Below are 11,100 nucleotides of genomic sequence, written 5' to 3' on the forward strand. Positions count from 1 at the left end.
GCTAGATAAACTAGTAATATCATCAACCATGTGTAGTTAACTAGTGATTATGATTGATTTTTATAAGATAAGTTTAATGCTAGTTAGCAACTTACCTGGGCTTCTTACTGCATTCGCGTAACAGGCAGGCGGTGGTTAGCAGGTGGTTAGAGCGTTGGACTAGTTAACCGTAAGGTTGTAAAATGGAATCCCCGAGCTGACAAGGTAAAAATCTGTTCTGCCCCTGAACAAGGCAGTTAACCCACCGTTCCCAGGCCGTCATTGAAAATAAGAATGTGTTCTTAACTGACTTGCCTAGTTTAATAAAGGGGTAATTTCTTTACCGGTGTCCGATTTGTTATGAAAACTTGAAAATCGGCCCTAATTAAAATTGGCCATTCCGATTAATCGGTTCGACCTCTACTATATAATAACTAGTCTATACTAGTATAGCTCTATATAATAACTAGTCTATACTAGTATTACTGTAGCTGTAATTAAAAACACAGAGAATAGGCAGACAAAGCACTGTGTTGTAGAACAGGTCCGTAGATGTTGTGACAATGACATGTCTCTGTGAGGTTAAAGTGGAATTCCCCTAGCTGGGCCTAGGCCTATATAGACACAGACTGTTGCCTCTATTCCCCAGAGCTCTGTAGGGCAGTGGTCTACTGTAACTATAGGTGTGTCCCAAATAGTTCTCTATTGCCTATATAGTGCATTACTTTACTTTTGACCAGACCCTAAAAACTCTGCAATAGGGTGCCATTTGGGACCGCCCAGCCTGTAAGGTGTGGTAATTGTTTAGCAAACATTTCTAAAGCAAGACACCATTATGGTATCAGAGAACACATGACCCACTTTCTACTATCCACCGCTTTAGAGGAAATAGTTGGTGAAAAGGGGCTACATTATTTGTCTGATATTTCATTCCCCTGCACAGTTGACACAAAGTGATTTAAGGCATGTCGATACAAGCAAGAGGGGGAAAAAAATGAGATTTTTTTTTTTTTTTAACACTAGGATAATCTCTAACCCTTTTCAATTCAGTTTCAAACTAACCAACTGACTGGACCGAGTTGCCTTAACATGTTTACAAACCAAGAGCCCTGCTGTCAGTCTTATTCCACAGTTCTCTACATAGCAATGTGCCACCAGCCTCACCCTCTCACTGCAGCAGACTGGCCATACCACCACCACCAGCCTCACCCTCTCACTGCAGCAGACAGGCCATACCACCACCACCAGCCTCACCCTCTCACTGCAGCAGACCTGCCATACCACCACCACCAGCCTCACCCTCTCACTGCAGCAGACCTGCCATACCACCACCACCAGACCAACTACAGAACTGTTTTCTATTAGCAACATTCCTTCAGTTCTTCTCCTTACCTGGCATAGTTGCTGGAGAAAGAGGAGGTAGGGCTGGAGAGACCTTGCATTCCAGAAGCTCCATCCCCATAGCTAATGTTGTTCCAGGCCTCTCCTACTGTCACCAGCGGAGGATACAGGCTGAACACAGAGGGCTTCTGGTCCTTCTGCTGAGAAGCTCCACTGGTAGTGGAAGCCAAGGGGGTGTTGATGCTGCTGTTGCCTCCAAAGTGGTAGCTCTGTCCTCCAGAGGTGCTCACCCCACAGATGGAGATGGGGATGGGGCTGGGGCTGGCGCTGGACAGCTCGGAGGGAGAGGAGGAAGTGGAGCCGCCGGTACTACCACTCATCTGGCAGGAGTAGCTACGCATGGCCGACGTCTTCTCCTGTTTGATCACCCCTGGAGTACACAGCTGGATGAAGCCAGCTTCCTTCACCATGGGAAAAGTGCCGGTGGTCGTCGTAGAGGTGCTGGAGTTGGATTCATCCTGACATGCTAGTAGACTGCTACCATTCAATGTGGTGGTGTTGGAACCGCTAAAACCACCACTATTGGTCATAGTAGCAGCTGGCTTGGAGGTGGAGTTGGAGACGCCACGATCCTGGCTTTCATCCCCCAGGAGAGCGTCATCAGCCAGGGAGGAGAGGAAGGCTTCGTCCCCTACGTAAAAGTCTGAAGGGGAGCCTGTCAACTCAAAGTCCTGGAGGAGATCCAGAGTGTTGTCACTGAACAGTTTCTGGTCTTTTCCAATGTACCCTTCCTGATCCATATCCATAAGGTCCTGGTCCCGGGAGAAGGCTGTCTCCGTCTTCATGGACATGGGGAACAGGTTGGGGTCTGAGTCCCCGATCAGGGAGTCCATGCTGGGTGTGGAGCGGTGGACGTCAGCGATGCTGTTTTTCAGGCAGGAGTAGGTCTCCCCAAGGGTGAAGAGTCAGATTCCCAGGGACGTGTTAGTCTGCTGGGTCTGGGCTCTCTGGTCCTTTGTACTAACCTAAGATTAGATAACAAGAAATACTTTTTTAATATCAGATGGGAAATGGGTGTCAAATCAGTTGTGGGGGGGGAGGGGAGGAAGAAAAATCTGAAATTCAGGAAGTAACCTGACATCTCAATAGTTAATAATAATAATAGTTCTCTATGAGAAAAAAATCCTGCATTACTGAACTGGAATGTCATTGACCCTTTCCCAAATTGTATTTGTCTCATGCTTCGTACACAACAGTGAAATGCTGTTTTCTACGAAGTGAAACACTTACTTATGGGTCCTTTTCCAACAATGCAGAGTTAAAGAGATGATAAAAAAAAAAGATATTGAAATGGTGACAAGAGGAATAAATACACAGTGAATAACGAATAAAAATAATGAGTAAAAATAACATGGCTATATACAGAGAGTAAAAAATAACATGGCTAAATACAGAGAGTAGAAAATAACCTGGCTATATACAGAGAGTAGAAAATAACCTGGCTATATACAGAGAGTAGAAAATAACATGGCTAAATACAAAAGAGTAGAAAATAACATGGCTAAATACAAAAGAGTAGAAAATAACATGGCTAAATACAGAGAGTAGAAAATATCATGGCTAAATACAGAGAGTAGAAAATAACATGGCTAAATACAGAGAGTAGAAAATAACATGGCTATATACAAAGGAGTAGAAAAATAACATGGCTATAATACAGAGAGTAGAAAATAACATGGCTTTATACCAGAGGAGTAGAAAATAACATGGCTATATACAGAGATAGAAAATAACATGCGCTATATACAGAGAGTAGAAATAACATGGCTAATACAAGAGTAAAAATAACATGGCTAAATACAGAGAGTAAAAATAACATGGCTAATACAGAGAGTAGAAAAATAACATGGCTATATACAGAGAGTAGAAAATAACCTGGCTATATACAGAGAGTAGAAAATAACTGGCTATATACAGACGAGTAGAAAATAACACTGGCTAAATACAACAGAGACGTAAAAATAACACTGGCTAATACTAGAGAGGTAGAACAATAAACATTGAGCTATATACAGAGAGTAGAAAATAACATGGCTAAATACAAAGAGTAAACAATAACATGGCTAAATACAGAGAGTAGAAAATAACATGGCTAAATACAGAGAGTAGAAAATAACATGGCTATATACAGAGAGTAGAAAATAACATGACTATATACAGAGAGTAGAAAATAACATGGCTATGTACAGGGAGTAAAAAAAATGGAGGCAGCTATGTACTGTACATATAGTTAGGTGTAAAGTGACTAGGCAAAAGGATAGATAATATACAGAAGCAGCAATGTATGTGGTGAGTGTGAAAGTGTGTGAGGCATCAGTACGCATGTATGTGCATGTTATGTGTTAATGGGTGTGTGTGTGTGTGTGGGTGTGTTGGGGAGTCAGTGTAATTAAGATTGTGTGGGGGTAGAGTCCAGAGTGTGTGCGAGTAGAGTCCAGCAAGTAGGGGGGGGGTAAAGTCCAGAGTAGGTAACCCACCTTTACCATCTGTTCTATTGGCCAACGTGCAATCACCGGAGAATAAACTGGATGAGCTCCGTTCGAGACTATCCTACCAACAGGACATTAAAAACTATAATATATTATGTTTCACTGAGTCCTGGCTGGACAAAGACACGGATAATATACAGTTGGCTGGGTTTTCCGTGTACCGGCAGGACAGAACAGCTACGTCTGGTAATACGAGGGGTGGGGGTCTGTGTCCATTTGTCAATAACAGCTGGTGCACAATGTCTAATATTAAAGAAGTCTTGAGGTAGTCCTTGCCTGAGGTAGCGTATCTCATGATAAACTCTTGATAGATTGTGTGGTCTACAGCTTATCTATATTTTTCGTAGCCATCTATTTACCACCACAAACCGACGCTGGCACTAAGACCGCACTCAAACTTTAGAAGGCCATGAGCAAACAAGAAAATGCTCATCCAAAAGCGGTGCTCCTTGTGGCCGGGGACTTTAATGCAGGCAAACTTAAATCTGTTTTACCTCATTCCTACCAGCATGTCACATGTGCAACAAGAGGAAAACCTATTCCAGATCACCTTTACTCCACACACAGAGATAACATACAAAGCTCTCCCTCACCCTCCTGATTCCTGCTTAAAATCAAAAAACTAAAGCCTTAAGTACCAGTGACTCGATCAATATGGAAGTGGTAAGATGACGCGGATGCTACAGGACTGTTTTGCTAGCACAGACTGGAATATGTTCCGGGATTCACCCAGTGGCATTGAGGAGTATACCACCTCAGTCACCGGCTTCATCAATAAGTGCATCGATGACATCGTCCCCACAGTGACCGTACGTACATATCCCAACCAGAAGCCATAGATAAAAGACAACAAAGACAGCACCGAGCTAAAGGCTAGAGCTGACACTTTCAAGGAGCGGGATAACTAATCGGACGCTTATAAGAAATCCCATTATGCCCTCAGACAAACCATCAAACAAGCAAAGCGTCAATACAGGACTAAGATTAAATCCTACTACACTGACGCTCGTCGGATATGGCAGGGCTTGCAAACTATTACGTACTAAAAAGGGAAACCCAGCCACMAGCTGCCCAGTCGCGCAAGCCTACCAGACGAGCTACACGCCTTTTATGCTCGCTTCGAGGCAAGCAACACCGAAGCATGCATGAGAGCACCAGCTCTTATTTGATTTGAGTCCAGAGAGTGTGTGTGTGTAGGGGGGGGGGTAGAGTCCAGAGTGTTGTGTGTGTGGGCGGGTGAGTCCAGAGTGTGTGGTGTGTGTGTGGGGTAGAGTCCAGAGTGTGTGTGTGTGTGTGTGTGTGGGGGGGGGGTAGTCTAGAGTGTGTGGGTAGAGTCCAGTGCAACAATTAAGTAGCAGTACCTTTGTGGTGGGAGGCTCTGGGTATTCCAGGTAGAGGCCCACGGAGCGGTGGCAGTGACGGAGGCTGAGGTGAGGTCTGTCACTGAGTCCGCTGGGCACGTCACCTGGTTGCATCAGTTGGCTGGATGGAAGGAACAAGGCGCGATGGTGGTTGCCAAGGCAACGGACATGGCACTGCCGGGAGCTTCGGTGAGAAGGGTTCCCTCTGAGGGGTTTTCTATCAGACGGCGCCTAACTCTGTTGTTTTTGTTACTCCTGCTCTTCTTCACTCCTCCTTGACCCATCTTACTATCCTGGGTAGAGAGAGGGGAAAGGGAGAGGATAATGTCATAACAATGGATTCTAGGGTGTATTCATTATGTCTCGAAATGGAAACCGTTTACAATTTAAGTACCTAACGGAAGCAAACAGAACGAAGCGGGGAGGGACATACCTGAATTTGTCCAAAATAGTTAATTGCAAAATGTTTTCCGTTTGGATTAAACCCGTTTCGGTTGCAAAACATTTTGCAACAGAATCGGCATAATGAATACCCCTGGTGAGGCACTAGATTGGTGTCTGCCACATGTAGGCTAATATAAACATGCATGGACATGTACCAAATAGCCTGCCTGAGTGTATAGACCCAAACATACTACACACGTGGCAAGTTATACCTAGTAGCTGTATCTAAAACATTTCCCCAACTATTATGTTCTCGATGAATGAATAATAGATAGCTACTTTTAATGGGACTGCCGAGTGGCGCAGTGGTCTTAAGGCACTGTCTCTCAGCGCAATCCCTGGTTCGAATCAGTTGGGTGGTGCACAATTGGCCCAGCGTCGTCCGGGTTTGGCCCTGGGTAGGACGTCATTGTAAATAAGAATCTGTTCTTAACTGACTTTCCTAGTTAAATAAATACTGAGTTTTCCAAAGTTGCTGGGGCGTGCATTTTTTTTTATTAGATATTAGCTAGTTAACTACCTAACTAACGTTAAGTGGCTAACTATTCCCTTGCTTGACTTAATTATTTGAAAACAACAAAAAAAACGTTATTATTTAATGGCATATTTATTGAAATAAGTGTTTATGCAACCTAACTAATTAACCCGCATGTTCTTCTATTTTGCAACCGCAAGCTAGCTAGCCAGCCAAGTAAGTTAACTTCGCTCAMGTTAAGTTAGTTAGCAAACGTTAGCGCTTGTAAATGCGCCCCCCAAAATGTCGTTAAGTGACATGTTGAGCTAGCTAGTAGCTAACAATTCATCTCTAGTTATTAATTCCAAATGAATGTATGGCACATTGTATTACTTTAAAATCAAATACAGCACTAAATCTAAAGCGTTTGCCTACCCCTCAGGCGTTTGGTAGCTGGATGTGACTCCATGCATCGTCTGACATTGTTGTTCTTGTTTTGGTGTTATTTTGCTCGCAAATGGGCTAGAAACACGAAAACATCTGATTGCGTTCTCCTTGCGAATCGTAGCAGGACACGAATAAGCAAGTCAATCGGATCCTCCAATCCAATGTGTTAGGTATAAAATTGCATCCGAAAATCACGGAATTAGCAGTGTCGTTCACAGCCAAAAGGAAAGTAAGCGCTAACCTCTAGGAAAAACACACAAAATGGAGATCTCACTGTTTACAACACGCAGTGCAACCTGTTGGCGAAGACGAGGTACTGCAACTTGTGTATCACTTACAGTAGCTATGCATAGCCATAGGTCATCATTGGCCAACATACAGTAGCTATGCATAGCCATATGTCATCATTGGCCAACATACAGTAGCTATGCATAGCCATAGGTCATCATTGGCCAACAGTAGCCTTCTTCTTCTATGGTGTATTGGCGATCACACATTTGAATGTGCATCCCGCCACCTACTGTGCGGGGTGGAAAATGGATTCTCAAAAACGACCAAAAAATAAATACATAAACGAAACAACTTTTCTGTAAAAAAAAAAAAAACAGACTGATCTGATCCCTAAAACAGGTTCAAGGGGAGCCTGGGAGGGCGGGTTTTCCGGCGCCAGTACCCCTTGCAAGTATTCAGATGTAAAGTCATTGGCTGCATTTCAAACTCAAAGTAGACAGCCCTCGGCCCTAAACCCTCAGCCTTATGCCCTTGGGGGAACATCCACGGCCATATTTGTAGTCGGTCCAAATGATAAGCCAACTAAAGGAACTTGGCAACGTAAGCCCATCAGCCCTCGTTTTTAATGGATTTTGCGAGTGTACAATTAATTATATGTTCACTTCGGAGCCTGAAACGCCCCATAATTCAATTCGAGATGATTGTACATCCGCTAAGAAAAGTCCGCCAAAACTTAAAACCTCAACTTCAATATGGAGTCAACATACAAGTGTAAGTAAAAACGAATGTAAATAAGTTCGAAATTGTGCTACTAATGCACAAACACGGCTCATAAAAGTAATTATGTTTTTATTTGGTTAGCTTTTGGAAATTGTAGAAATAAAACATTTTCCTTYTTCCGAAGTAGCTAGGCTAGTTAGTTAGCTAATTAATTGGCTATCATACAGTATGCGTATATTAATAATTATAGTTAATATAAGTAGTCATATAAAGCACCCAGTGGCTGAAAACACAAATCATCGCGGGATGAACAAGTGACGAATTTCCGGGCAAGGGCGGTCCATTTAAAAATCATYCCGTCCTCTCTCCCCCCTTCTTTATAAAAGTTTTTTTTATTTTTACTTGTTTATATATTTTTATTAACAAATATCAACAAACAAAAGATGAATAGTCACATGCAAACAAGCATACAAACAAACTATTTACATTGCCAGGATTCCAAAACAAACAAATCATATTCATTAATAATACAAGTTTTAATTGCCTTTTTGTTTTTCATTTTAGTTAAGGTGGTGCCGTATTGCTTAAACTCATTTATAAAGTTTTGAATTAGATCATTTGCGAATATGACATTTACCTAGTATTATTAGCAGTTGAATTAAATATACTACATCTTTATGTCAGAATTTCTGAAATAAATCATTATATCAAAACCATTAAATAGTACAACCGGTCCTATTTTTTTGTAACAAAATGTTGTATGTCAATCCAAAACATTATACTATAAATACAGACAAAAAACKAATGGAAAATGGTCTCCTTCTCCATTCCACAGAAATCACAGTTATATTCAATATTCAGTTTGAATCTTTCCAAAACATGTCTCACAGGATAAATTCTATGTAACATTTTAAATGAAACTTCCTTTACTTTGTTACTGATACAATATCTGTTAGCAATTTTCCATGCTTTCCCCCATTTGTATATCACCATAGATATTTGACCAAAAGAATCTTGCTGAGGGAATTGTAGTATCACAAACAATATTCCTAATCTGTTTATTACTACATTTATCTTTGATGTTAATATTGCCAATGAATATATTTTCATGTAAATCTATTTTACTTACATCAACCACAGATTAATTTAAAATAGATACAACCCCCCTTGGAATCGCATCAAAAACAATTGCATATTCTTTCAGGGTTATTGTTATTTTACATTTATCAAGAAATTCCCCATATGAGAGTAGATATCCATCCTCATTCAGTAACTGACCAACCAAAATAATTTTATTCTCAAACCAGTTACGGGAAAAAAAGAGACTTATTTTTAAATCGTATATCTTTGTTGTTCCATAAAAAGTATCTGTGAGGGGAGAAATTGTGTTTATACGCTAACATCCAAGCTAAAATTGCCTGCTTATGGGATTTGGCCAACTTTCCTGGGATTTTATCAATAATCAAAATTACATCCCAAGAAAAATTATAAACCACCAACAGAGTCAAATAAATACCTAGGGAAGACATTCCAAATACTGTTCTGGTTTTTTAACATACTTCAGAATCCAATTTATTTTAAAAGTATTATTTAGAGTATTGAAATCTAAAACCTCAAGACAAATCAACAAACATAAGAAAACTATCATCAAGGATTGAGTCATTTAGTCAATCATATCTATCTATCAATCTATGTTATTACTAATGTGTCGACCATGCATAAAACCAGATTGTTCTTCATCAATATATACGATGCAAGCCTTGTTTCAACCTCTTAGCAAATACAAGGGCAAATCATTTCCCATCATTATTCAACAGGCTTATGGGTCTCCAGTTGTCTATATAGAGWATCCTTATTAGGTTTGGGAATCAAAGTAATTACACCTTGCTTTGAGGAAGCTGGTAACTCCCCTTTTTCTATTGATTCTTGAAACATAGCAAGAATGAAAGGAATCAATTTATCATTGAATGCTTTAAARAACTCGTTATTAAACCATMATTTCGAGGGGACATATTGTCCTTAAGACTTTTAATATCGGCTTTTATCTCAATTTCAGATAACTCATCACAAAATCCCTGAAATCATTATCTATCTTCTTAGCAATGTTTGCTACATTGTCTAAGAAAAGATCCATATTGGAAGTTGACTGGGCTGATGTATACAAGAAGTTGGCTGGGCTGATGTATACAGGAAGTTGACTGGGCTGATGTATACAGATTCTGATAAAACTCGGCAACATGCTGAGAGATTTCTTTTGGATTTTCATTGGGAGTATTATTAATCATTAATTTACATATGAAAGTCTTTTCGCCTGCACTTTTTTCTAAATTAAAGAAATATTTTGTATTTTTCTCTCCCTTTTCCATCCATTTTCATCTTGATCTTACAAAAGCTCCTCGGGCCTTTTCCTCGTAGATACAGTCTAACTGTATTTGCAATGATGATAGCTCCAGTAATTCCTGATTAATTAGTTCAGTTTTTTTTTTGTATAATCCATTATTCCCTTTGTGATGTCATATTCTTTCTCTCTCTTGGCACGAGCAATTTCTTTCCCCACTGAAATAGCCAAAAGCCTTATATCAAATTTCATTAGCTCCCAGTAACTTCCATACGTATTCATAACACAGGCACAATTCCAGTATTTATCAATAATTCCTGCTACTTCCTTCTTAAATACTTCATTCTCTAATAAAGTCTTGTTCATTTTCCAGTAACCTTTACTAACTTTCTTTTGTTGACAAACCATGCATATTTATCTTTATTGAGATCCCTTTGTGTTCTGTTAAAATCGATGGTTCAATCGAGACTGTATCAACCTTGTCAGCCATATCTTCAGATATCAGCCAGAAATCAATATGGGATTGTATAGATAAATCTTTGGTACTCCATGTAAACATAATCTTATCTGGGTTCTTATGTCTCCAAATATCTAGAACACCTAACCTTAGACATATATTCCTTATTTCACAAACATAATTGCTATCCTTAGGAGGCCATCTATCTAGATGATCATGTAATACTGTATTAAAATCTCCACCCTATATTACTTTGGCCAATGGAAATTTAGACATAATTTTACTTATTTTCCTCTCAATGTCTCTAAATAAAATACAGTTACTTGACTTGTTATTGGAAGCATCAGAAGTGTCCACTTCATTTGAGGGCTGAAGGGATAGGCTGTGTATTTAAGTGTTTGGAATGCAGCCCTTAAGCCCCACCCCCAAACAAATTCTGCTGCAGCCACAATAACGTCCAGTTTCTTAGACTTCTTTGAGACTTTTTTTTTTACAATTTCTAACTGGCAATGAACGCCACAAAATCCACTTTTTAACACACAGGGTATCTTTCGACTGGCAGAAAACATTTACTACAGGCTGTGGTGCGTCCACTACCTTATCTTTTTTTTTTTTAGCATCACTTGTTTTCTCAATTATTTTAATTGCCTCTGCAAAGGAGATTCGATTGACCGCTCTAACTTTTGCCACCTCAATCTCCTTCACTCTTACAGGGCACTCCAGGAACTCAGGATCAAGATCCCAACCATATCTGGCATTACTCATCTCATATGTATATA

General features: G+C 40.2%; 1 protein-coding gene across 2 annotated transcripts; it reads right to left on the reverse strand.

Moving 5' to 3' along the window:
* Positions 1-1,083: 1,083 nt before the first annotated feature.
* LOC139024263 (glucocorticoid receptor-like) lies at positions 1,084-6,868 on the reverse strand. Of its 2 annotated transcripts, none has more exons than XM_070438891.1 (3): positions 6,564-6,868; positions 5,231-5,518; positions 1,084-2,345 (listed from the first exon to the last, which is right to left on the reverse strand). In XM_070438891.1, exon 3 carries the CDS (start codon positions 2,211-2,213, stop codon positions 1,368-1,370), a length of 846 nt encoding a protein of 281 aa, XP_070294992.1. In that variant the 5' UTR covers positions 2,214-2,345; positions 5,231-5,518; positions 6,564-6,868; the 3' UTR covers positions 1,084-1,367. The 2 variants fall into 2 exon arrangements, with proteins under 2 accessions (XP_070294992.1, XP_070294991.1); XM_070438890.1 differs by having other exon boundaries at positions 5,231-5,523; positions 6,564-6,867.
* Between the last annotated feature and the right edge of the window lie 4,232 nt (positions 6,869-11,100).

This window comes from Salvelinus sp. IW2-2015, unplaced genomic scaffold (assembly GCF_002910315.2).
Source record: "Salvelinus sp. IW2-2015 unplaced genomic scaffold, ASM291031v2 Un_scaffold1265, whole genome shotgun sequence".
NCBI lineage: Eukaryota > Metazoa > Chordata > Actinopteri > Salmoniformes > Salmonidae > Salvelinus > Salvelinus sp. IW2-2015.